At 48.7% G+C, this 27,191-nt stretch overlaps 1 protein-coding gene across 1 annotated transcript in view; it reads left to right on the plus strand.

Moving 5' to 3' along the window:
- The first annotated feature begins 258 nt into the window (after positions 1-258).
- Positions 259-27,191, plus strand: part of ALDH16A1 (aldehyde dehydrogenase 16 family member A1) — a 45,172-nt gene continuing 18,239 nt past the window's right edge. The window contains 15 exon segments of the mRNA XM_044447799.1: positions 259-2,515; positions 4,493-4,857; positions 7,882-7,984; positions 8,270-8,396; positions 10,342-10,520; positions 11,382-11,459; positions 11,924-12,108; positions 13,185-13,337; positions 16,274-16,471; positions 18,590-18,688; positions 19,904-20,040; positions 20,987-21,047; positions 21,049-21,093; positions 21,205-21,371; positions 22,416-22,583. Of these exon segments, the coding sequence (XP_044303734.1) occupies positions 1,663-2,515; positions 4,493-4,857; positions 7,882-7,984; positions 8,270-8,396; positions 10,342-10,520; positions 11,382-11,459; positions 11,924-12,108; positions 13,185-13,337; positions 16,274-16,471; positions 18,590-18,688; positions 19,904-20,040; positions 20,987-21,047; positions 21,049-21,093; positions 21,205-21,371; positions 22,416-22,583 (2,918 nt within the window). The 5' untranslated portion in view covers positions 259-1,662.

A 27,191-nucleotide genomic window follows, 5' to 3' on the forward strand; every position in this document is an offset into this window, starting at 1 on the left:
CCTTCTCTGCAGCTGCGTAGTCTCTATGGCAAAGGAAGCCGGAAGTGTCCCTATAAAAGGGAAAGTAGCTGAGTGCTCTCGAGCGGCTGCTTTCTCACTGGCAAGGAAGGGGAGAAGCAGGCAAGGGAAGTGTCTATGGCTGGCTCAGCGGCACCAGCAGGCAGCCGTGGAGCCCCTCCAGTGTACGATATCTACACCTCAGTGGAGTATGGGCCTGTCCCAGAGGGCACTGGGATAGCCCAGGTAAGGGAAACGGGCTGCAAGGGATGCCCGGAACCTGGGTCCTCCAAGGCAAGAGCGTGGGACCCAGTGGCTTTCAGAATCCTGGGAGACCGGGCATCAAAACTGGGGCTGCAAAGAGACGTGGGGAGCAGGAATGGATTGCAAACAGGAGATTTTGGGGAGGCTTCTGCAACAGCCGGGCACCAAATCCACCCTTAGCACTCCATTTTTGTTTTCCCCTCCCCTGCTTTGGCTGATGTGGCTGAGTCCCTGACCTTCGTTCCGCTGCTGAACCAGCACTCTTTACTGAACGGATTCTGATGTTTGTCATGCGTGTGGGTGCTGAAGGGCGCGCGGGAGTCCACGACCATCCAGGTTCAGAAGATCTCGCCGTTCTGTTTATGAATAACCGGCTCAGCTACTTTAACTAAACCTTCAATCACGAGTATTTAGAAGGAGAGGCGGGGGAGATTGAAGAAGTGCGAGTAAAAGTTCCGCTTTTACTAATCACTAACAATTCGCTTCCGCTCCACTGCCCTTTTGTAGTGTTGAGGAGTTCTACTGGCTCCAACTGCTCTAACTCTCATCTGCCCCTTAGCAGAGGAATCTGGAGTTAAAGCTGTCCAGGGCGTTTATACGGCTTAGAGCAGCTGTGATGTTCGGATCTGGGCGCTGCTTCCTGGAAAGAGCCGCTGCAGAGCAGACTCTGTTTTGCAGCGGACCGGAGCAAACTGCTCCGCTTGCCCATTCTTCCCACCTCTGGTGCCACATGCATGTTCTAATCCCGATTCAGTCCACTGCTGATTCACATGCTAGCTCCTTTCTACACGCAAGCCCCCGTCCAGTTCATCGCTCTGCTCCCCTTCGAATAGCTCGGACGCTCCTGCTGAGATTTAATCCGAAACTCGCAGGACGCGAACGACTTCTTGCTAAAAGATGCGGCAAAATCCAGCCTCTCTCTGAAGAAAGCAGAGCAGGTGCAGTGCAGGATTTGTGTGTGCAGCGGGGCGGGAAGAGCGACGTTTGGGGGAGCAATAGGTCAGGGAGAACCGCAACCGCTCGGACTCTTGAGTGCCCCGGGAGGTAAGAGTTCTTCCTCGCTGGGGGTAAGAGGGAGACTTTGCGGGCTATTGTGCTGGACCGAGCGGGGCTGTGCGTCCCCGCTCAGCCAGGGTCATATGCATACCACGGGCGCGCTGGCCAATGGTTGCGCAGTAAGTCCCACCTCGGGTTACGTGCTACCGCGGAGGTACCCGCCCCTCTTACTCCGCCTCGCTCGGTCTTCTGGGTTAGGGAGGGGGGAGTATCCCGGCGTGCACCGGGGTTAGTTTTCTAATTGAACAGAGGTGAGGGACCCCCCTCTTTTCCCCTCCCCCATCATCATCATCATCACCGGACCTTGCCACCCACCTACCCCCCTTTCCCGCTTCCCATCCCGGCATGTCCTCGCCTTCCCCTTCCTCCTTCTTGGGCCCGAAGACAGGGGATCGCCCGAAAGTGCCCCGGACGCGGGCGGCCACTTGGAGCCACCGGGAGACCCTGGATTTCCTCGCCTTGTGGGGGGAAGAAGGCATCCAGGCGCAGCTCAACCGGTGCCACCGGAATGCCGACGTCTACCAGTGGATCTCCGAGCGGATGGCGGAGAAGGGCTATTTCCGCGACGAGGACCAGTGTCGGACCAAAGGCAAAGACCTGAAGAAGAGTTACAAGCAAGCCAAGCTGCAAGACGGCATCGCCCGCCAGCGGTGCCGCTTTTTCCACGAACTCGACGCCATCCTTGGTGGCGGGAGCGCCGGCGGCCGTGTCGGCGGCGGCGCGGCTGCTCCTTGGTGTCAGGTGGTGATCAAAGAGGAGAGCGATCCGGAGCTCGATCCGGATCAAGAGCTGCAGGAGGACGACTACGGGTGGACCCAGGTGTCTGTCACCGACGGCAGTGATCTGGATCCGCAAGGCGAGCCTGCTGCCGCCTCTGCCGCTGCCCCCGCCTCCTCATCCTCGTCCTGCTCGCAAGCGGCCGGGGGCTTGCTTCACCCCGAAGACCCCCTCCTTCACCACCACCATCACCACCACCACGTCGCGGGTGGGATCGTCAAGGAGGAAAAAAGCCCGGTGCCGGAGGAGGGCAGCCTCCACGGGGGAGCGGGAGGGTCCTACCTCTACTCCCATGAAGATGCCCACGTGGAGACCCCCCGGAGGGAGATCATCGGCCCCAGCGCGGTAGAAGATCCGCTCCTTCGCCAAGAGACCCGGACGCATTTGGAGGCTTCTTGGAGAACTGGGCTAAACAGGAGGGGTGAGTGGAGTGGAGTGGAGTGGCACGGGGGGGGGCTTTTTTGTGGGGATGCAAAACATTTCGGCTGTAGACACCCCCTCCCCCCCTTATTAAAGAGTAATGGTTTTCAGTCCTTTCCACCCCAATCAGCGCAATCCTCTACATGCTTTCTCGGAAGTAAGCCTCATTGAGCATAGAGGGACTTACCCACAGGGAATTAGGTTTTGGACAGGAGCTTTACTCTCCTCCCCCTTCCGCAGGGACCCCTGGTTGTCCCGGCCATCAGATTCAGCTTTGCTGCTCTGACTTAACCCATTTCCATGGGTGCAGAACTGGGGAGTTCTGGCTTTCCTCTGCAAGCCATCCTGGCTTCTTTCTGCATGATCCTGATTCCTGCCACCCTCATCTTGAAGTTGCTTGACTTGGCTCTGGTTCCTGGCCTCCTCCCCTTAATCCATTGGGCCCCTTTAGAACAAGACCCAGGAATCCTATGAGACCCCTTTTACCAGGGGATGGGGGTGTGCAAGGAGCCAACAAAACCTCCATTCTGAAGAGGAGAACCCTGGAACTGCTGGGTTCTTAATAACTTAATGATATTGCATCTGAGTCCTTGGGTCCGGTGAAAAGGTGACGGGCCTTACCCAGGTATACGTGGGAGTATCCATTGCCAAAAATTTGCAGCAAATGTGGATGTGACCTATAACAAGGAGCAGTTTTGGATTCTTGTTAAATAGCTGTGCACCTCAAGGATTGTATTTAGCTTGTAGGAGCTTGGGCACCAGCTTTTTTATTTAGGAATATAATGTGGGACACCTTGTTCTTTAGAAATGGAAAGTGCATTAGTAGATTGTTGGATGGCCTGAGCAACCAAACTCTGCGTCTTGGAGAAATGTGGGAGTTAAGTCAAAGCAGATGTTTTTGTGTTCCAACTCTCATCAGCCCCAGCCAACATAGGTAATGGACAGGGTGATAGGAATCATATCTAACATTTGGAGGGCCACAAGTTCCTACCTCTTGATGAACAGAATAAGCTGCATTTTATGAAGCCACTCTCAACACCTTAGTTTAAATCTGCTAGGTTTTTTCCCTCCTCTTTTAATTATGTTCTGTAACTTGGGGTGGCCTTAGAAAATTCTCCAGTTTTAAAATATTTGCTTGCAGAATGTAAGGAAGCCAATTGCTTCTGATGCTTTAGAAGTGAGAACAGTCTTTGCTGGTTAGTATGCAAAAGCCCCCATTTTGTAGGTATATGTGGGCAAATTATTTCTAGATACCATTGGCCCAAGGGAAAGGTGGTGTATGCGGATGCAGATCTAACTCACTTCTACTCTACAGCAGCTTCCCTGCCTAGTTGTTGGGGCAAGGGGTGGACAGGAGATCAGCTTGTCAAGGAAAAATAGACATTTCTAAACCTGCTTTGATGTGATTGTCATTTGCATCTGCCCCATTGTGAGGGTAAGGATGGTTGAAGCTTATGCTGCTCCTGCATGCGTTGTTCATGAGTTGAACTGATGGCAGGGCTCTTAGATATACAGCCTGGGTGCTTTTATTCCTCCCCACCACCGTAGAGGCCTCATCATGTTAAATAGAGCCAGTTTTGAGTCAGGGCTTCACCAAAGGCACTCATCTTTGGATTCCATTCTGGAGAAGCTCTTGTGGGGTTTATTCTAACAGTGCACAGGGCTGAAGATGAAAAATGCCTGCTGATTTTAGCTGCAGGTTCTTAGCTGGCAGTGCCAAAGCCATAGGAGAAGCATTTCAGTGTTTTAAAATTGGTGGCAAACACAAAAGACTGTTTGATTGAAGAAAGGTTGGCACTCACATGAGCAACCCCTGGCCTGCTGGAATTGACCTCTGGGCCCCAAAACCCCAGTTTAAGTTTCTGTACCCCTGTTTGAGCTAAGTGTGTGATAGAAGTTTTTGTGTACCTAAAGAGCTGAAAATGATGGCTCTGGTCCCAATATCTCTGATTTTGAATAACTCTACTCCTTCCACCAGCTTTTTCTAGGCCTCGGAGCCTGTTGAGCACTCGGGAGAAATTGGCTCAGCTCCGAAACAGGAGAAAGAGACCCCGGGATGACAGATTTGACGAGCTAGTGCGGGACATCCGGGCACATTTCCGGGAGAGGGAGAAACTCTTCCAGAGCTTGTGGGAAGAAGAGAAAGCCCAGCGGGAGAAGGATAGACGGCTGTGGACAGCTGAGATGGACTGGATCCGCCAGATGTGGGCCAAGAGCCAGAAGGAGAAGGAGGCAAATGGTCCACGGCCTGTGAAGGATGAGAACTGGAACGGGGACCTTTGCAAGGATGCCAAAGGAGAGCTTCCTAAAGACACCAGCATCCAAGAGCCTCTTCTCTTAAAGGTTTCCTGTCCTAAGAGCAACGGCTGAGCCCCCAATCAACTTTCCCTAGCCTGGGTCTCTCTAGATGGGGTTTAGTCTACCTTTAGCCCCAGCCAATATGGACAATGGTCAGGAATGACGTAGATCCCAAAAATCAAGAGTGACCCACTTTGCTCCTTGATCAAAGAAACCCCCCCACCCACATTTAGCTTGATTGACTGACCAACTTTATATCTTACCTTTCTGCCAAAGAACCTACTCAGGACAGCCAAAAATAAAATACAGCCAAGTACAAAATTTAAAAAGCGAATCTTAATTAAAACAAAACATGAAAACAAATCAATTAAACACAACCAGAATATTTTTTTAAAATAAAGTATTTTATGCCACTTCTCAGCCAAAAGCCCAAATTACCTTGCACCTAATGTATTAAATAAATTTCCCTTGTGCAGACTTATAATAAATCCTAAGGCTTGAGTCATGAGGAAAGGAATGGGGATGGAAGTGTGGCGGGGGGGGGGGGGGGAGCACCAAACCAAATAAACCCTTTAGCAACAGACCAGCTTATGCTCTCCCCTGCCCCCAATCTCAAGGTTAGGGGACCTGTGGTCTTACAGTTGCTTGACTCCAATTCCCATCTAGACCATCTGAATGATCTGATGATGGGAATTTGAACCCACCCACACCTAGGGGCTCACAGTGTCCTCAGCCATATTCACCCTCTTTCTACGCTTTCTGAGAACTCAGGCCCCGTTTCGCAGGTCCCCTGTAACCAGTGTCTCAACATAAGCTGCTCTTCAAATGGTTTTAGCCTTAACCTCCTTGATTCTTAACATCTAACCTGATGCATCATTGGTTCATTTATTTTTCCTTTAAATGAGAGGAGGTGGAAACCTTTCTGATAGGTGATGGAGTTTTGCCCTCTGTATGCTATCCTGAAACAGCTTTGTAAATCACAAACAGGTGATTTGTGCCTCCAGTCTGTGGAGGTGATGGGGCTGGAAAGGCTCGGCATGTGCCCAGTGACTGGCGAAGACGCGAAATGGGATGCGTGCGCCTCCATTGTCCCCTCACAGGGCTGGAACTGCCCAGAGTTCCTTGGCTGGGTAGACAAAAATGGTCGATTCAGGTTAGCTTCCCTGCGTTTATGACCTGTGGACTGTCTAACCAGCCTTCCCCGACTGGCTGGGGAATTCTGGGAGAGGAAGAATTTCTGTGCAGAGTTCACACAGGATGGTGCTCTGTGTCTTTACCTGATTGGCTTTGTAATTGACAAAGTCTCAAAGAAGTGTGTGTGTTGATGTCAGCGAGCGAGAGACTGGGAGGAGGAGACTCCAGTCATAGCCGCAGTCACTAGCCCTTGAGTTGCTACGCAGCCCTTGGAGTAGGCCAGTTGCTTGCCATGTGCCAAAAGAATGTGACTTTATGCATCAGCCTAACAATTTCAAAGTATTCTGCCTTGGCATCTAGCCAAACTGATGCCCATGGAAACACTTGCTGCTCAGGCTTACTATTTATTAAAGTTCTTGTTATCCCACCCTTCACAATGTCTCGGGGCAGCAACACAGTGAAATATATAAATAGGGTACAGCATCACTAAACAAATCCAAGGTAAAAACATGCATTAACAGTTAAAATAAGTAAAATTAAATTACTAGAGTTGCATTCAGATAGTCACTTTTGAAAAGGGGCTGTGTTGACCTAGAAAGGTGGGGGAACTGTGTCAGAGGTGGGTGACGCCTGGCCCTTTTGGCTTATGGTTCCCACAGTCCCTCACCATTTGCAGGCCTGTCTAGGGATGATGGGAGCTGTAGACCAAAATGTCTGGAGGGCCACATGACATCCAGTCTGTTGAGGCAACCGACTGCTTGTCTGTTTTTGGCAGTCCCTCCTCAGAACTGTGTTACGTGATAGTTTAGTGACCTACACCGTCTACATGGGGAGCTGCGAGTTCTGACCCTGTTTTAAAAGGGAGTAGCTGTGGTTTAATTTAGGGGACATGTTTAAGAGAAGTAAACAACCAGATTCAATTCATGGAGTCTTAGAAGTTTCCTGCTACACTCCAGAAAGGTGGTCTTGGACTTGGAGATGCCAGGAACCACCTGCGTGCAAAGCATGGGACCCTCCCCTCTGTGGACCTCCTTGGCAAGCGGTGATCCGATTTGGCATTTGTGGGGGCAGGTTCTGTATCCCCTTTCTGTGTCATATGTGGAGCATTTACTGATCCAGATCAGGGGATTATGAATGATGTGTGCAGCTGCCATAGAGCGATTCATGCCATTGGTCCATCTGGAACTGGTTGGCCTGATTTCGGAAGCTTTCAGACCTCCAGGAAGGGCAAACTGTCCTTCATAAGCAGACCATTGGGTGGGAAGGTGGAGAGAAAGGGGAATGGGCTCTGACCTAGCTCACTGCTGGGCTTTGTCTTGCTCAGCACTGACATATGCAGCCCCACGGATTGCTCGCAGGAGAACGTGGCCCTTTGCAACGAAACAAGGGTTCTCTTCTCCTAGGAAGTCAAAAAAGGCCGCCTTGCTGTGGCTCCACCAGCCTCATCCACACCAAGAGGCATGTGGTCCTCAGGATTGGCCTCTTCCTGCCTTTCCAGGCCGTGGGAAGTTAGGAGCTCCTGGCATGTGGGAGCATTCACAGAATCAGTTCACAAATGCCAAAAGCTGCATTCATGTGTGTGGTGAGTGTGAAGGTGTTAAAGGATGACTTGGGCCTAATTCCTGTAGGTGTGAAAGTGTCTCACCTGGATCGCAGTGAGACACTTCTCACACACACCCCCACTACCCCAAGAGATTCCATTCTAAGTCTCATCAGTTGCAGCCAGCATGATTCTTGGGCAGGGATGATAGGGACTGCAGTCCAACTGTTTTCATTCCTGAAATAATTAGGCACAATTCATAGCTTAAAAAATAAACCCTGTATACAGGAGACTGGTTGCCTGCAAATGAAAGGGGTTTTAGATGATGTCCAATTGCTTGTTTCTCTTTCATTGCTTTCTTCTCTCCCTGCCTCCTATTTTTTCTGTGTTTTCAGTCGTGGCTAGAATCTCACAGCCGTAGCTTTGGGCATTTCGTTGATGGCAAGTGGCTGAAACCAGATGGCAGAGAGAAGTGGGCTACCAAGAATCCTACTACAGGTAGAGAAAGATAAGTACTGTATTCCTGAAATGAAGTTTTCTCAAGAGGTTTTCTGATTTCCAGCCCATAATTTGAAATTGGAGAGATTGTTTCTGTCTTCTCCAAAATAACAAGGACTAGATTCCTTCAAAAAAAGCTAGTTCAGGTTTTCCTGAGTACTGTTGCAGTGATCAGCTCTCTGTCCTTCCTTCCATGTTGTGGTAGTTTCACAGCTTTTGGGATTTACTCTGAATCGAACCCTGGGAGATTAAAAGAACCCTCTTCCTTTCTCCTCCATTCCTCAGGTGAGCTGCTGGCCACCACCCTTCAGGGTTCTGTAGAAGATACGAATGCAGCAGTGGACTCTGCCACAAAAGCCTTTGAAACATGGAGCAAACTCCCTGGCCATGTCCGAGCCCGGCACTTGTACAAGTATGTGGAAGTCATGAGACACCAAGCTTGCAAATGTGTGGCTGTTTGTCCAAAAGTTCTGGGGGCTTTCAGACTATCGCAGATACCTTGGAACTATGTAACGCAATGACTGGTGTTACATACTCGGGTTGTATGTGGATTCTGGGAACATGCTGGGTTCAGGCATCACACTCAAGGGTTGAGTATGGCTTGTGTGTTGATTGATGCTGGACTGTGGGTTGTTGTTAACCACGGGTTATTGTGCTGTCTGAACCCAGCTGTGTTACAGGACATGGCTTGTTAACTATGAACATCCCATGAAGAAAACCCATAATTTGTTGTTAGATTGTGACCCATGGGCTGTTCACCATGGCTTGTTATCTTGCCTGGGTTCAGATACCAAGATAGCCTATGGTTGAACGACAGCCCACATTCAACCCTTGCCTCTGGATTATCATGTTGTCTGAACTTAGTAGTGCAGGGAATCTCTGGCCCATGGCCTAATCTAGCCCATGGTGGCACTGTCTTTGGACTGAAGAACCGTTGGGTGCCTGGGTGCCTCCAGGGGCATGGCTGCATGTTGCTCTCCCTGATTGGGGCTTGAAGGAATCCCCCATGGGTCTGCTGTGTGTACAGTTGGATGTACCTCAAAGGCTGTCACAAAAAGGAAGGTCAGGATCTCTTCTCGTGATACTAGACACAGGATAATCTATTCAAGCTGCAACTACCCAGGTTCAGGCTAGATAACAGGAAAAGCTTCTTTGCTGTCAGAGCAATATGTCAGTGGAACCAGTTGCCTAGAGAGATCATGGGTTTTCTGAGATATTCAGAAAGAAACTGGACAGCCATCTGAGTGGGATTGTGTAAATTGGATTCCTGCAACAGCAGGGGGTTGGACCGGATGGCCTTCCTGGCCCTTTCCAGCTCTACTATTCTATGACTGTATGACTTAAGCCTTACCCTTCCAGTCACTTTTGCCAAATTTAGCTCCCTCTCCAACATGCAGGGGCTAAAGGAAGAGTAGGGGACCTCAACATGCACTAGTGAAGGCTTCTCCCCATTTTTAATCCACATCTGTGGGTGGGGCATGAGTTAAGGAAAATAAGCAGCTGGGAGTAGAAGTTTAAACCTCACAGAGCCACATATGTGGTAGTCCTGATCTGAACTGGGACCTTGCATACCTACTAGTAAGTAAAAAAAATAAGGGAGGCCAAGCCATATGCTATGTATTTAAGTTCTCATGTTGTTGAGTCTCCCCTGGGCTTCATATTTTAATTAGAGATAGCCTGACGTTTTATACTGACCGTGTGAACTTGGTTGAAAGATAATTCTTTCTCCTAAGGGAACTAACATTCAGGGCAGTGGCAGGGAGTGGGCCTAGCGATCCCCAGCAGAATTCTCAACAAAGGTCATTTTCCAGATTTCTTTGGGGAAGGCAATGACAATTAAGCAGGTGTCAAATCAGGATAGCTAGTGGGGGGAACTCTGGAAGTTATTTTTGTCCCCTGTTCAGGCTGTATTCCAGTGTTCTGCAAGATTCCAGTAGATGCTGGTGGGGGTGACCAAATCAGCCATTTGTTTATAAACAGTGGAAATGGGTTGACGTTGACTCCTCCTTAGGCTAAATTTGACTGTTCACCAGTCAGCAGCAGTAACATTTTTTTTCTGCTGCCGTCATGAATTTTGGTGGTGCATTGGAGGCTGTGGGCAGGTTCCAGGCCATCGGTTGTGCGCCTCTGCAATATGGTCTAGACCAGCCTGGCTGGGAACTGTAGTCCCAACACATCTGGAGGGCGTCAGGTTGGGGGCTGCTGTTCTATCTTTACCTGGAACTTACAGGTGCCTTTTAAGTTGCCTCTTCTACTTTGGGAAGACTGATGGGGAAACGCACAAGCCTCTTCAGGGGACTTTGTTTACATGCTCAGCCTGGCTGTGACGGACTGTCTCTCCTGCTCCTCCACCCCAGCGTGGCCAGGACCCTCCAGAAACATCAGCAGCTGCTGAGCCTTCTAGAGAGCCTGGACAACGGGAAGCTCCTCCGGGAAGCCCGTAACACAGAGCTGCCTCTGGTCATCCGGCATTTCTACCATCATGCAGGCTGGGCCCAGCTGATGGAGGTGGAGATGAAGGGCTGGAAGCCCCTTGGTGAGTGCCTGGGCAGCAGTCGCAGTTTGAAAGCTGGAGCCACGGTCTTTCCGCATAAGGTTGAGCCCCCCAGGGGTGAGGAGGACGCTGCAGCATCAATGCAGGCAAGGGGTGTCTTGCCCTAGTGACAGCCAAGCAACTCGGAACTTAAGGACTAGTTACTTGTATAGTGTGTCTTATCTGCTGTGCATTGCGGGGTGGTGATGCATCTGCCTCTGTCAGAGCGCCTTGTATGGGGGCATGCCCCAGCGATTCTTCCCAGTGGTTCTTGCGGGGGGAACAGGCTGTGTTCCTACTGCTGTGATCCTGCCACATGTCGACTCTAGGGATTGAAGCTTTCCAGAAAGTGGGATGGCTTTACTTTTGCTTTTGGGGTTTTGCCTTTTATGTGCAATAGCACACCATAAAGTTGAGGCCTGGGCCCCTCCACTTGCTTTGCTTGCAGAGAGGGCCCGAAAGAAGCCTGATGGTTTTGGAAGCAGAGACACCAGCCTCATCTCCCACACGCTCCTGCCCTGGTGTATGAGCCCTCCCTGGCTCCCTGCTAGGCCCAGACGGCTGGTCCTCTTGCCGTTGTCTGTTTAATGCTCCAGAGCTGCCTTTCCCAACCAGGCATCTAGTCCAGCACATCTGGACAGCATCTGGTTGGGGAAGGCTGCTCCAGAGCAGGGAGGAAAGACCTGCTGCTGTCTCTGTGCATTGAACTACAACTCCCATAAGACCCAGCTGTCATAGCAGGTGGTCGTGGGAGTTGCAGTCCTACCCATTTGGAATGTATCAGGCTGAGGAGGGCTGGCTTGGATCCTGACACTGCTAGGACCTGGAGGATTTCTGGTCAAGCCTGACCTTCTCTCCTGACAGGTGTTGTGGCTGCTCTCATCCCTCGGAGCTTCCCTTTGCTGACTCTGACGTGGAAGGTGTGCCCGGCGCTGGCTATGGGTATGTCAAGCTGGGGAAGCATCTCCAGTGATCCAAGCACGTAACACGGGAGCTAATGAGACATAGAAATTAGACTACCAAACTAGAGCCAGGGAGGTCCAGTTTCAAATCTCCACTTTGCCACGCAAGTATCTGGGTGGCTTTGGACCAGCCTCTTCCTCTCTCACACACACTCACAGATGTGTATGTGCACATGGAGCCTTCCTCACAAGCGTGTCTTACACAAGCAGGGACAGGCATCATCAGGCACCTGCTCTGGATATGGCCCGTGGGCAGTGTGCATCTCTGAGATCGTTGTGGCATGGTGATGGGAGCTGCAGTTGGCTCTTGAGGGCAGCCCCTTGCTCTGTATCCACATCAAGTGGTAGAGTAGAGCATAGGAACAGAGATGTCCACCGATTTCTGCCAACTCTCTTCTTTTTTTCCTCCCCCCCCACCCCCCCACCGCCTGCCTTGCCGAACAGGAAACACAGTGGTCTTAAAACCGGCCAGCTCCGCCCGGCTTACAGCTCTCCTGCTGGCCGAGGCCTGTGCCCAGGCGGGACTTCCTCCCGGGGTTCTCAACGTGGTCACAGGCGATCAGGCACTGGGCGAGGTCTTGGCTGCCCATCCAGGTGTCAACAAAGTGGCTTTTGCCGGCTCTGCTGAGGTAACTGCCCTTCTCCCTTTCGGGGGGTGAGATGAGGCTGAGGTCAGCCCCGCTATTTGGAAGAGCACCTTCAGATGTGGCGCTCTTGGCGATTCCACCTGGACCATTTGAGGTCCACTTGGAGTGGAGTCTTCGGCACGTGGGCTCCCTCTTTCTGGGCTCCCCTGACGGCTGAGAGGGAAGTCACCTTTCATTGTCTTTGAAGCTTTTCTGTTTTCAGTGCCTGCTGAAGCCATTTTTTGTTTAAACAGGTCTTCCTTGACTGCCCAGCCGTGATTTTATCCACCTAATGGGAGTCTGACTGTTTTAGCTCTGCATTTCGATTCTTTCTGTTTCCCTCTGTGGCTCACTGCTTGGGAATCCCACCAGACAGGCCTTGAGGCCTGTGTGCACTTTGTACAGCATCCAAGAAGCCTCCTAAGGGCCTGACCCGCCATTTCTCTAAGTGCTCTGTGCACATATCCCACAGTATCACAGGAGGCATTTTTGATTACTGCTTTTGTGTCTGTGTGCGCATAGACACAAGGGCAGCGTTTTCCATCCGGGCACGTGCTCTGGACTTCAGCTCTCATCAACCCCAGCCAGCATGACCAATGGCCATGAATGCTGGGAGTTGTAGTCTCAGATATCCAGAGGCCACAACCTGCGGTAGGAGAATGTGAACTGCATCTCTTCCTGTAAGCGGAGCTAACTGGGTGCTTCGGCCTCCAGGGAAGAGCCTCGGATAGCCCCGCTTCTTCCCTTGGTTGTAGGCAGAGTTTCTGCAAGCAAGCTCCAACTTCTCCCCCCCCCCCCGGACTTTCAAGGCTCCCCTCTTTTCTGGTGTAGTTCTCTGCTTTTTGGGAGCACCATCTGCATTGGGAGTCTTTTCTTTTTTGGGGGGGGGGTGTCTTCCCGCCTCCTTTATTAAGTCCGAACTTTGGCAACATACTCAGCAGCTAAGTGCCAATGAGAACTAGTCATTTTGGCCTAGAGATTTCTTACGCAGCTTGTATGTTGGGGTCGAAGGAGTGAGAGAGTGCCTCTTTCCAAATCTGGACCATCCGGATGCATGCGGAATGATGTCATCCCAACAGGTGGGCCGAAGCCTGCGCCGTGCCACGGCCGGGACTGGCAAGAAGCTCTCTCTCCAGCTGGGAGGGAAGTCACCTTTCATTGTCTTTGACTCGGCTGACCTGGATAGCGCTGTTGATGGGCTGGTGGAAGCCATGTGGCTGAATCAGGGGCAGGTATGTATGACCAGGGCTGGGTTGGATGGGAATGGGCCAGCTGAGGATTTATTAGCCAGAGGGAAGATAAGGGGAATGTTATTGTGGTGTAGCCAATTTATTTATTTTAGGATTGGTGGGGTTTTAATGTGTGTAAACCACCCAGAGAGCCCTCTGGGCTATTGGGGTGATCTATACATCCAATCAAGCAATCCATGTTGTCTCTGTCGCCCACTTTTGCAGCTCCATTTCTAGGGCAGTCTTAGCAACTGGCTACCTGTGGGCCAGGTACAGCCCCCCAATTTTATTTGGTCCCTGGGCCGTCCCTCCAAAATTTTTCTCAATATGGAGCTGCCCTTCACTGCGCACAGAGGTCTGGGACTGTGGCCAGAGATCAGAGGTGCAGGCAATGTTTCACTCATTAATGCTACTTTATCCCTGATCAGAAATAAAGTGGTGACGAGGGACAGATCCTTGCATACTCTTAAGGAAGGCAAAGGAAACCCGGCCTTACACAAGGGTGTGGTACATTTGTAGGCAAATGGGGGGTGTGCCTTTGAAACCTTGTGCACTGTGTCCAGCCCTTGGCCTCTTATTTGCTACTAGATGAATCTGGTGGAGCCAAAAATGTCATGCACTCTGATGCAGCAGAAAGTTCCTTCCTTTTTTCTTTCATGTAGAAGACTTGTTTTTAAAAGTTGGGAGGGCTGGAGGGAGATGCCACATGGCATGGGATGTGACCTGCCCCCCGCACCCCATCCGTGGGACCTGAACCCATGTGCTTGCCGTAACTCTCCAGCCCTTTCATGGCAGGTACAGCCATCTTTAATGGAGCTTCTGGCTGCTTGCTGGGAGTGGGGTAACATTTCCTGTGGAGCAAAAGGTACTTCTCATCAGGGCTGCAGTGCAATTTTAGGACATTCCTTGATCATAGGTTCTAGCTGTTTTTCATCTATTAATCTACTGCTTTTGCATTTGCAAGAAACACATTCTCCCATTAGATGCTATGCTCTTCCTACTCCAAACCATCTTTTAAAATGCCATGGTGATGTTACGGTCCCTCTAGAATTATGGCTCATTTCTCTAAGTCCTTTATGAGCCCTGGCAACCTCAGGAATCTGAGCAAAACTAATTTAGAGGTAGCGGTCCATTGTGAGGGTGGCATGACAGGGCACTGTTAATTACTGCGACACTCATAAGCATCCAAATGATGAGGCTTCTGGCCCCCCTGCTCAGGGTGGTGAGGGAGTCCCCTGTGTCCTCATGCCACACTTCTGCTAAGCAGGGTTTCTTGCCCATTTAGTAAAGTTGTTTTGGAGTGGTAGGGAAGGAAGCTGGGCAAACCCCAGAGAGCATGTATTTGGGCCTCTCCCATCCCCTCCTAGCCCACTGAAACAGCCCCCTTTTTATTATTATTATTATTATTATTATTATTATTATAACATTTCTATGCCGCCCCTTGCCGAAACCTCGGGGCGGTTTTTCCCTGACTTGAAATTGTTCCTACCCTCAGAAGGGCAGCAGCCAGTTCTTTCCATGCTGGCTACAAGCGGGAGTGGGGAAGAGTCATGTCTTCCCTGCCTCTGAGAGTGGAGCACCATCTCTGACCTCTGATCCAGTATCCAAAGTATCTGAGGGCCCTCAGTCAATGTCTAAGGGCCACAGGACTGTCCTTGTACTCGATGAACTCACTGATATATCTAGGAATAATGCTACGTAGGTTTTAATACAGTGTGGTAACATTTTTTCCTCTTTATGGTTTTGTTTTCTTGAGATTTTATACTACAACAATTTTAAGAACTTTTAATTTCTAGCCATCATTTTCCTAACCTTGAGGAATTTCTATTTCTGACATTGACATTTTCCCCTTTTTAGGCATTTGCAATACTTGTTGTCTGAAAGCAGTTAAAGCTCTCTGTAATGGGCTCTGGTTTTTTCAATGAGGCATGCAAGCCTTCCCTCCAAATATTCTCCACATGTGTCGAAATACAACTGCTGTGCTGGCTGGGAATCACGAGAATTATATTCCAACACATCTGGGGAATGCTTGGCTGGGGCAGGATGATGGTCCCCATTTGCTAGGCAATCGCTGGGCTAAACTAGGCCAGCATTGTCTTAGAAGAGGGGGGCAGGGTAGGTTCTTTTAAGATGGTGCTTGCTAGTGCAGTGTAGCAATTAAGAGTGATGGATTGAGGCTCAGGAGATCCGGGTTCCAGTCCCTGCTCAGCCACAAAGCTCACTGGGTGATTTTGAGTTAGCTGCTGACACTTAACCTCACGTACCCCAGAGGGTTGATGTGAGGATAGAATAGAGCGGAGGAGAACCTTGTCAGCTATTTTCATTTTTTGCAAGAAGAAGAAAGGCAGGATATAAATGTAATAATATGATGTGTTATATATACTATAAATATTTTATGTGCTTCTGCAGACTTACATCTGCTGCCTGGTAAACTGGGACATTTATTTAATCAATTAGGAAATTTTAAATTGATGAATCATATATGATGAAGAGATTTAAACATAGCACCCAGACTTTGCGCTCTAGTATTTATTTTCTTGAAGCATTTTCACCCAGCTGTTGGGTTGAAAGGCTCCCGAGACAGTGTACAAAAGCTTCGGTGGTGTGTCAGGTCTAAGTGATTTGACACACGAGGAGTAAAGGGGATGGGGAGGACAGAGAAAGGGAAATGCAAGTCTGAGCACCAGCCCTGAAGAGTCAGTTTTTCTGACTTGCAACAGCTGGCACAGGAGCAGTGCCAGGCAGCCTGGTGGATTGGCTGTGGCTGAGGCCCCGGGAGGCTGATTTGGTTGCATGTTCCTCTCCCCTTCCTCCTCTGCAGTTGTGGATTTTGACCCCGAGACTGCTGCCCACCGCCCCCCCCACCAAACCTGGGCCTGGGCCATTCTGCTTCCACAGAGCAATTGCAGTGTGTGTGCGTGCTTCCTTTTGTTGCTCAGGTCCTCAGCGCTGGGACTCAGCTGCTCCTGCAGGAATCCATTGCCAAGGACTTCACTCAGCGCCTGAAGCGGCGGATGGGGCAGCTCCGTGTGGGAGGCTTTTTGGACAAGGCAACAGACGTGGGCGCCCTGGCTGACGAGAAGCAGCGGGATGTAATTGAGGGCCTCGTGGAGGAAGCTCGGGCCGAAGGTGCTGAGGTAGGAAGGGGTGGTCTGCTGGGCCCTAGGGTGGGGATGCAGACCCTTGGGGCCTTTGCCTGGGGGCAAAGCCAGCCCAACGGGGCTCCCAGAGTTCCTCTGACTGCCCCATGCCCTGTCTCCTGGTCCCCCATCATTTTGTGGTTTCCCAGCTTTTGTGCAGTTCTTTTCCCCACTGAGGTGCTTCTTCAACAGTTTAGTTACTGGGAGGAAGAGCTTCAGGCAAAAATAGACATTTTTGGCTCCATCCACCACTGGAATGTGCTCTTATGCTCCCCAAGAGCATCTCCAAAAAGGAATTTGGCCTTCGGGCAGAAAGAGGTTCAGCACCTGCTTCTCAGGCTTTCTGGAGTGAACCAACAGAAACCTCTCTCAGATCATAATCGGCAGTACAAACAATCGTCGGGCAGTTTTACCATTGGCTAAAGTGAGGCAGCTGCCCCAGGAAAGAGATTCTGAAGGACAGAAAAGGGCAGGAAATTTTAAGCTATTTTATTTATTACAAGTGGGGATCAATTGTTATAAATTATGACTCTCCAAGGAAGTGGGACAAGCCCATGTGCCTCTGGTGGCAAAGTAACACGACTCGTCCAAGGTACTATCCTTGTGGCAGGGAGGCGGCGTTTGCTGTTCCCCCTCAGGGGGCAAAGTGTCTTGCCCTACAAACATAATCAGAGGAGCATGTATATAAGAGGAGGGGGTGGAGACTCCCTAACCGCAGCCCAGTCTCAAAGAATCCAAGCTTTTTTCATATACAAATGCTAATGAGAGCTTTCCACATAGAGGTCCCCTGTTAGCAAATTCCATAACCAGTGTGCCACAACCAAGAAGGCCTGCCTAACCATCTGCTACAAGTTTGGCGGTGGGTGGTGCACAGAGCAAGACCTCCACTGAAGCCCTGAGCAGGTGGGCAGGACTGTGTGACGTGCTGATCCCTTCGGTAGTAGGGCTCAACTACTTCAGAGCCCTTAAAGGTGGCAGCCTGCCCTTTGGATGGTTTGGAAGCAAATATGGAGCCGCTCGGGCTCAAAGCGGTGACACTGGAGGGGTGTGTTCCAGAAAAAAGATTCTGCCTCTCAGGATTTGCAGTCTCCAAAGACTACTCAGTTGTGGCCTGTGTTGAGGCCCTGGCCACCTTCTAGCCTAGCCTGGCTGTGACCAGGCATTCAATTGCAGCAGGAACTTCTGCCTCCTCCAGGAACAGGCGCCAAGCGGCACTCTGGCCAAAGCCGCTGCCTGCCCATCCAGCCCAGGAGCCCTTCCAAGCCACAGATCTGCTCTGGAAGAGGAGTGCCGTCCTATCCCAAACTGGCTGTAGGCCTAACCCTGGCTCAGCTTTCCCACTGGCCCAAAGCACTCCTATCTTGTTAGCCTTTATCCAGTTTGTCCCAGTGACTCTGCACTTTGGCCAGTGCTGCGGATCCTTTTAGACAGCTTTTAAATGCTGCTGTCTTTCAAGGGTGTTGGATTGCCACTCCCATCATTCCCAGGTAGCAGGATTTCTGGGAGATGTAGTCCAAAACATCTGGATGGCACCAGGTTGGGGAGCGCCCATGTCCCTTCCCATCCCCCTTGCAAAGCTGCCTTCTCTGGGAACAGGATTATGATAGACCAACTTAGGCTATAGGTTTATGTGTCACTTTAGAACAATCTTCTGTTCTGTTTTGGCCTCCAGCTCCCAGAATTCCTCACCACTGGCTCTGCTAGCTAAAGCTGATGGGAGTTGTAGGCCCAAACATGTGGAGGGCCATGGGGGGCTCACTTTGCTTTAGAATATACAGCTTGGGAAGCAGGACTTTGGGGTTTCCTGGCCAGAAATGGAATCTGAGTGGGCCAGAGAAGAGGATGTTAGAAACTCTGCTTTCATTCTTGATTAGAAGAAGGCTTTTCTGTTCCTTTAGCGTATCATTTAGCGTCAGTTGACCTTAAGACACTCTTTCCCCAGCAAAAAATTTCAGAGAGCATTTGGCGTGAGTTGCTCATGAGGTCTTATTTCATTTTATTTGGAACACCCTGGCTTTGAAAACAGCTGTTTGTTTTCTTCTATTGTGTTATTGTCATGTGCTGCCTTGCTTTGGATGGGAAGATGGGATTTAAATGTTTTTCTCTTTCCTTTAGGTTTTCCAGGCCTGGGCATCCCTCCCATCAGCTGGGCTCTTCTACCCTCCAACCTTAATCACTGGCGTGTACACAACGTCGCGTTGTGTCAGGGAAGAGGTAGGAGGACACAGGGACCAGACTTGGCCTAAGCACCTGGGCTTAGGGCTGGCAATGTGTGGATTGGTAATAAAGTTTCTCTACACATGTGCAGAGGGCTTCTTTGCTCCCTCCAAGTAGCCTCAGCTTGGCTACATACAGGGACAGGTGGGATGAATTTCAGGCTGGTACCGTTCCCACAGGGGCATCATAATTTTCCATACCAATCCACCTGACCAGGAATGCCATCCACAGCCAGAGAGAAGGGAAGGGGGCCTTCTTGTGGCAGAAATCAGAATTGCCACACAAACCCTATTTTGTAAAAGCAAAAGAAGCCGGCTGGCCAAGTCAGGGTGGGAGATGCACGCAAATTATACTGTCGCAGAGAAGGAGGTTTCAGCTTCTCCAGAAATGAAATGACAAAGTCTTCCATTTTTGGTTGCAGCCTTAAGGTGGAATTGAGGAAGAGGGAGCAGATTTTAAGGCATGACATAGCTTTCTCTAACCTGGTGCCCTGTAGATGTTTTGGACTACAACTCCCATCTTCCAACTACCCATCCGGTGGGCAGCAGGTTGGGGAAGCCTGGACTACTATGACAGAATGGAGATCTAAACACCCACAGTTATTTTGTTCTGCATCTACCTCAAATCAGACCACAAGTGGTCCCTGGGAGGCAAAAGGCAGAAGCCAGGAGAAAGCGCACAAGCTAAAATTCAATCCTCCGCATTAGGGATGGAGTCAGCGGAAGCCAAACTGAGGGGTGTTACTTTGTAATTCAGTGTGGGAGGCAGAAGCAGATTTACATGACTTGAGAGAGTTGCCAGAACACGGTTGGCTCAAACCCAGACAAGGATTCTGATTCTATTCATTCAAGTAAAAATATAACTGTGAATTAAATTATGGCCAAAGTCTTACTCACATCATTCTCCCTAAGGAAAAACAGAATACATATAGGGCTACAAGGCAAAGACTATCTTACCTTCTAGCTTTTGTATTTTTGAACCTTTGGAATACACTGTCATCTTGCTTCCATTCCCCCTCCCCCCAAAATCCAGAGGACTAGAAGCTTGCTTGGATCTCTTTATTTTGAAATTAAATAACCCTCTCAGGATGCCATTTTTTGTTGCTGGAAGGTTTGGCATATCCTTCTTGGAGGAAAACCAGAGGGAATTCTAGAAACTCCACTCTTTGTCTGCCTCTCTTATTCAGAATGGGCTTAATATGTTATGTTCCAGATCTTTGGACCTGTTCTGGTATCCTTGACTTTCCGGACAGCAAAAGAGGCAGTGGCTTTGGGGAACAGCACCCCCTATGGGTCAGTTGCCAGCGTGTGGACAGAGACCCTTTCCCTGGCTCTGGAAGTTGCCCGCAGGTAGTTCATTTTTTCCCGCTATGCCTCTTTCGTGGCCAGCTGCAAAGTTTGCAGATCACCCCAGAGATTCACACTCAGGGCTGGTCCATGCGTGCAACCGATTGAGGGAGTAGAGCCCTGAAGTGGGAGAGCGGATTGAACCACCTCAGATTTGCGGGGGGGGGGGGCGGATTTGGAAAGTGCCCCTGCTTTGCTTTGCTTTTCTTTAGTTTTTTAAAAGAACACCTTCCTGCAGGTTTTAATAAAACAGCTAGCAGGGCGAACGATGCCAGCCCCTCCTGTTCCTTGCTGGAGTAGCTCCTTTCTTTTTATTTGCAGGGCCTGCTTTGTATAGGGGAACCCTTCCTAAATTGTATGGTATTGTATCTTTATATTTTATGGTGTTTGTATTTGCCTTGTTGTGCTGATCATGGTATATGCTGATCTGGATTGTTCCTGCTGTTTTACTTAGGATCCCTGTATCTGCCTGAGTGGGTTGCTCTGAGCTTGCTTTTTGCAGTGGGAAGCAACCTATAAGCTTGGCCATTCTTGCTGCATCCTTGCTCAGCCCCTGCAGTCTGAAGTGGCAGGGGTCAGCCTCTCTTGTCACCCCACCTCTGTCTTGTTCTGCTGGGTGCGTCCGGCCTGGCCTTGCATTGCCCACACAGAATGCATGGGGCACTTGTCCAAAATGGCCACAGGACACGAGCACCGGAGTTGTCCGAGCGCCTGCAGGGGGTGCCAAGATCTGTGGTGCAATGCCTCTGGAAGGCACCCCTTGAGGAAGGCTCCCGTAGGGACCATACGCTATTCTGCAGGACAGAACGTCTCTCCTACCCTTGCTCCAGGGCTCGCTACGTAGAATTCAGCCTGCTGCGGAGAACAGAATCATCCAGATGTTTGTACAGTGCTGCTGCCCTTCCTTCTCGTCTGACACCGTCTCTCCCCGCATCCCATTCTGTCCCAGTTTGCAGGTTGGCACCGTCTGGATCAATGGCCACAACATGCTGGATGCTGCCTCTGCCTTCGGGGGGGTACAAAGAAAGCGGCTACAGCCGGGATGGAGGCAAAGAGGTTGGTGGGAGCCGGCAGGGAGGCCTCAGCCCAGTTTGTGGCTGGGCAGAAGAGAGGAAGGTACACCAAGCGAAACAACGGATGTGATGTGTGGCCTCTTTTAACTCCCAGGGCCTTTATGAGTATGTGCGACCAAGCTGGGAGCTCCGGCCATGCCCTGGTATCATCGACCTGAACTACAAAACCTTTGCTACCTCACAGGGGGCTGAGCTTCCGGTTCTTGCAGAAAACAGTGCCCCACGCATCACAGTGTCTGACCCAGAAGGAAGCGTCCCAAGGTAGGGGCATGGCTCAACATACCAGATCTCCCCCTCCTGCCCCATAGCAGTGCTAACACTTTATCTGGGCAATTTTTCAAAAGGAGGATCGACTTTGGAAAAGCTGTGCAACGCTGCCTCAGAGGGGTTTCCCATAATTTCTTGCCAAGCCCTCTCCATCTTCTTGTCTTGTCTTGGCCATTGACACAACAGGTGGGCATTCCCAGCCTGGAGCCTCTGGAGGTGTTGGACTACAGCCTCCATAATCCCTAGCTTGTTGGAATTGATGGGAAGTGTGGTCCAGCACAATTGGAGAGGGCCCTCTAAGACAGATAAATTTGAGAAGAATAGAAATGCCCCTTTCTGTGCATAATTTTCTGGATTAAATGTTAAGGCTTAGTGTGGGGTGCATTCTAGGGCTGAGCCAGAAATTCACAGGAATAAGATTTCATAGCAAAATGTACCTTTCCAGGAAAAATGAAGTTTTTTCTGCAAAGCTGCACTTCCTGGGAGGGCCAGGAAGGGAGTTTGAAAAAGGAAGTACTACTAAGAAATGGTTACTTGCCCAAGGGTCACATAGTAAGTTTCATGACTGAGCCAGAATTTGAGCTCAGGTCTCCCCAATCGAAGTCCAACACACGGGCCTTTAGACCACCCTGGCGCTCCTATGCCAAGCAATGACTGGCTCTGTTTAGCTGCTGCAAAGTGGTTTCCTGGCTGGATTGTGTGGCTTTTGGGTGGAAGGAAATAATAGTTTCCATACCATTTTTTTTGCCAAGTATAAATACTAAGTGGAAGAACGGTTGATCAGCCCCACATGTTTCACATGCCGGCCAAGGTGGAGGTCTGTTGCAGTCTTCTGACGGGGCTAGAACTACAGTTCTCAGAGTTCTTTCTGAAACTGACTTGACGACTACAGTGTGATGAAAGAGCTGAGCCTTCCCCAGTTTGATGCCTTCCAGATTTGCTGGACAATAGCTCCCACTGTATATGGGAGCGGATCAGGGAAGGCTGAGCTAGAGGTAAGAGAATACACGTATTTATCCTCTCTCTTCCCTCTGGCAGTGTGGACAGAACCTACAAGCTGTACTATGGTGGTGTCCAGAAACGGCCGGATTCCATGAGTTCCCGCGCTGTCCTTGACCACACCGGCAGAATCGTGGCGCACGTGGCAAATGGGAGCATCAAGGACATCCGGAACGCTGTGGAAGCTGCTCAGAAGGCAGCCCCGGGGTGAGTCTGGATACTGGCAGGGAGAAGGTGGGCAGGTGAGTTCTGATGCAACTAAGCCCGAGGACAGACATTTTAACCTTTTAAAATGGGTTAAAGATGGTGCAAGAGATAGGAAACTACCGAACTTTGGTGATTGGGATGAAAGGGACCTCTAGGCTACACCTCTAATCCAGTTCTTTTCCTGCAATTCGGAGTTCTACACCTGCAGAATGTTTGAAGTGATGGGGAATAATGTGATCTAGGATTGGTATGATCCCCCAGGAAATGAACACTGAGGTTGCTGCGGTCCCAGAGGCAGTTCCTGCATACTTGCACTTCCACTCTAATACAACTTTGCATTTGTTTTGGAATTATTGTCAAATGCATCTCGTTTTAAAAAGCTGATGATTGAAGCCAATGTATTGATTTTTAAAATTTTTTTATTTACACTTTAAACAAATACAAAACTCATGTAATAAAGAAAAAAGCTCTCAATATACAAAATCAAGGTTTTTTTAAAAATAGAAATCATCCTTAGTGTACCCCTCCACTGGGACACCATGCCTGTCTAATATTATTTCTTTTTTTTTCATTTTCTACTCTTTTTGAGATGCCCTCCTTCCAACCAAAATTGCAATACATCCCCTTTTGTTAATGCATATTCAATAAACATACCCTATATATTATTACAATCATGCTTCTTTACCAATCCTTTTTTCACCCTTGTTAACTTGTCATTAACTGCTATATTCCAAACTTCTTTATGCTATTCAATTAATTGGAGATCTCTTTTCTCCTTCCAATTCTTTGCTATTACCAATTTTTCTGTAGATACCAAATTTATTAATAATTCTTTGATATTCCATTTTTTCACTAAAAATTAGCAATGCTATTTCAGGATCTGCTTCAACTTTTAGATTCAGTATCTTACTACTCTCCTTAAAAATCACCCAGAATCTTTTGATGTTTTCACATTCCCACCCCATGTGGACAAATTATGGATACTGGTTTCCATATTTCCAACAGAAATTAGAATTTTTCTTATCCATATAAAATAATTTAACCAGAGCCATATACCATTTCTATAGTATTTTTTTAAAAAAATCCTTAATTCTAATTGACGTACTTTTTAATATTCTTTTATTCTATATTTTTCCCCACCATCCTTGTCTATATCCTTCCCTAAATCCATTTCCCATGAAATTTAAGAGATCATATATATATTCCCTGTCTAATAAAATCTTATCTCCCTTATGATCCCCAATGTATTTACTTATTAAAAGAATTCCTAGTCTATTTTTCAGATTTACAAAAATATTTCCAACGTTATTCTTAAAATAAAAATGTAAAAAATATAATCAGTTAGGAGAACATCCAGGCAAGCAAATACGTCTTAAGATTTTATAGGACTTAGAAGTGTAAATTTAACAGCTCCAAATCCAGCAGTGACCAAAGAGTTAAACAGATTAAGAATTGGTCAACCTGTTGTCCAGGTTTGCCCAGCTTCCTCACCATGGGACAGAAACTGAGTGACTTCATCACTGTAATGTCCCATCAAGTCATCTCCAACTTCTGGCAACCCTTTGAATGAAGGCCCCCAAATTGCCCTGTGCTCCTCAGCTTAGCTCTTGTGAAGTCCTGGCTTGTGGATTCTTTTTATGAAATTATGTGACTAAAATGCATTGCGCTAGGAAAAATGGCTTTGAAAATCCGTGTGCCTATTAGGCAAAAACACAAACAAAAAAGTACATGCTAGGAGAAATCTGCATGAAAACGCTTATAAATGTTAATGTGGTCTTTGCAATTAAAAATTTTAAATGGTCACTGCTTGGGGCAAACAGAACTTGAGAATGAAGAAACTGAGGCCAATCTGGTGCCATCACCATCTCTTTTTCAGGGTAAGACTGTTCTGCTTCCAGATATTTAATGGCGTGCGAATGGCAATTTCAGCTGTTTTCACAGGTTTACTGAAATTGTAGCTTTTTACAATGTTTTCAATTTTGCATTCTGGAATTTTACATTAACTTGTATTTGTGCATTATATTGCCATCCATTTTACTAGAGTATCTGTGTTTGTTGAATTGTTATGAATGGGCCAGAGTGCTTTGGCAATTGGGTGGTATAGAAATTTAAAAAATAATAGTCAATGATACAGTATTGAAAACTGCAGAATTTTAAAAAAAGAGACAATCACCCATTTAGAATCAGATTTTGTCTGAAAAATAACAAGGAGGGTGCCCAGTGATTATCAGCAGGAGTTTATTCCTGGCACAAGAGGTGAAGGACAAGATGCCACAAAAGATGACTTGGACTAGCAAATGAATCATTCTTCAGCACTGATGATGGGACAGTATTTTCTGCTGCGCCCGAAGGCAGTAGGCTTGTGTAAGGGGGCCTGGGACATGGTTCTGTCCTCTGCTGTCTTGCTGCTGCCTCCCACCATTTGTTGAATGGCAGGGCTGGCCTTAGATGTTCTTTAGTCGTCTGCTGCCACCACAGAGAAGGCCCCGTCTCTCATGTGCACTCACTTGGCAACTCTTAGTGCTGGCACAGAGAGGAGGTGCTCTGTGTTGACTCTGGAAGGCTGGGCAGGTGGATCTGGAAGCCGCTCCTCTGTGCCTGTCTTCCCCCCGACCACCCCCGTGAAAGAGGAGGGGCGGGTTTGGTTCTCTCTACCAGGCCATGCTGTGCATTATCTCCTCCTTTTATGAGCATTTGTCGTGACCCAGCCAACTGGAGCTATATCAGGCGAAGACCTTTTTATTTAAGCGGCATTTTAATTGTTAATATTATTGGATTTTATCTGGCCAGGGCGGCTTATTTTATATTGGTAATTTTGCATTTTTAACTTAATGTTTGTATTTTTTTAATTTAATGTTATAAATATTTTTTAACTTAACGTTGTAAGCCGCTTCGAGGCTTCAGCGAATGGGGCGGCATAAAAATGTTTTAATAAATAAATAAATAAAATATCATTTAGAAATGAATTCGTGACAAGGACCAGAGCCACAGCTGGAGAACCAAGTGCTTTACCATATAGAAACATAGAAACAGAGCGAGTCAGAAGGGGCCTCCCGGGCCATCCAGTCTGACCTCCGGCACCAGCCGGCTCCGCTCACGACATGCCCACCATCTGGACGTCCAGCCTATCCTTGAACACCCACACCGATGGGGCCTCAGCGACCTCTCGCGGAAGCCCACTCCACCCCCTTGGGGTCCTAACTCAGGAAATGCTTCCTGGCATCCAAACGGAACCTTGGCTCCCTGAGCTTTGCTCCGGTGCTACAGTTCTGTTAAAATACTGACCTCATTAGTGGGTTGATGCAACTCGTCCCAGTGGGGAAGACTACAGACTGGTTTGTTTGGTCTGCAGCCCAGGTGTTGCTTGGCAGCCCTTCAAGTAAGGACTGCCCTCTGCACAACAGACGAGCTGGCCACTCTGCCAACACATCATATCGCAAAGAGCTTTGTGGGAAGCCATTCCTACTGTGCGGGGAAGGGCCAGGTGAGAACAGCTCTATTGTTACACTCTGATGCATACATGTGCATACAAGTTTATGTAAACACGGAGTTCTATGAACTTTAAAGAAAGTTCAGGGGGTTCCTGGTGACAGATCTCCTTCATTTTTTCAAATTCTGCCAGGATGGCAAACAGAGAGCGAGATGTTGTATTGGCTTGTTAGACATCAACCAGCCGCAACCCTGGCAGTTCGTGCTGTTTGACCCAGATGCTTATAGCAGGAGGATGGTCAACGTAGTCATGCTGGCTGGAGATTGATTGATTGATTGATTATATTTATATCCTGCCTTCTTTTCTTCCAAGGAACTCAAAGTGGCATACATAATTCTCCTCTTGCTCTCACACACATCCTCACAACAACAACCCTGTGAAGTAGGTTGGGCTGAAAGTCTGAATGGTCACCCAGTGAGTTCTGTGGGTACTAGAACCCCACTGAGTCCCAGTGCTCTTAACCTCTATACCACACTGGTTTCCTGGGATGATAGGAGCTATAGTCTCACTCATTCTCTTTTACAGAAAATTGGAGCGAGAGGTCACCTGGCAATTAAAAAAAAAAAAAAAAGGGATCATTGGGAAGTAACTAGCTTATAGGGTACGTTGCTAAAAGGTGCAGAACTGGTCCTTGGTTTAAATGGCTGAAAGTAGTCTTTCCCAACCATGGGGACCCCAGGTGTTGTTTTTTATTGTTATTTTGTTATGTTACTTTGCTTTTTTCCCTCTTCTAAGGAATGCAAAGCATTTTACATGGCTCCTCCTCCTCTCCGTGTTAGCCTCACAACAACCCTGTGAGGTAGGTTGGGCTGAAACTTAGTGACTGGCTCAAAGGCACCCAGTTTGCTTCATGGCCAAGTGGGAACTGGAACCCAGAGCTCCAGAGTCCCAATCCAACACTCTAACCACTATGCAACACTACTCCAACTCCCAGCATCCCCCAGCCAGCATGGCTAAAAGTTGGAAACAATGAAAATTGTTGTCCAACAATGCTTGAGACTTTCAAGTTTGGGAAAGTTTACATTGGAAACTTTTTTGAGGACAAGTCTACATAGAACTAGTAGGCATGCTAGTGAACGAACCTCCATGTTCAGGGCTGTGTACCTTGCAGGATCTTG

The sequence above is a fragment of the Varanus komodoensis genome, unplaced genomic scaffold, assembly GCF_004798865.1.
Source record: "Varanus komodoensis strain SLA01 unplaced genomic scaffold, ASM479886v1 scaffold53, whole genome shotgun sequence".
Taxonomy (NCBI): domain Eukaryota; kingdom Metazoa; phylum Chordata; class Lepidosauria; order Squamata; family Varanidae; genus Varanus; species Varanus komodoensis.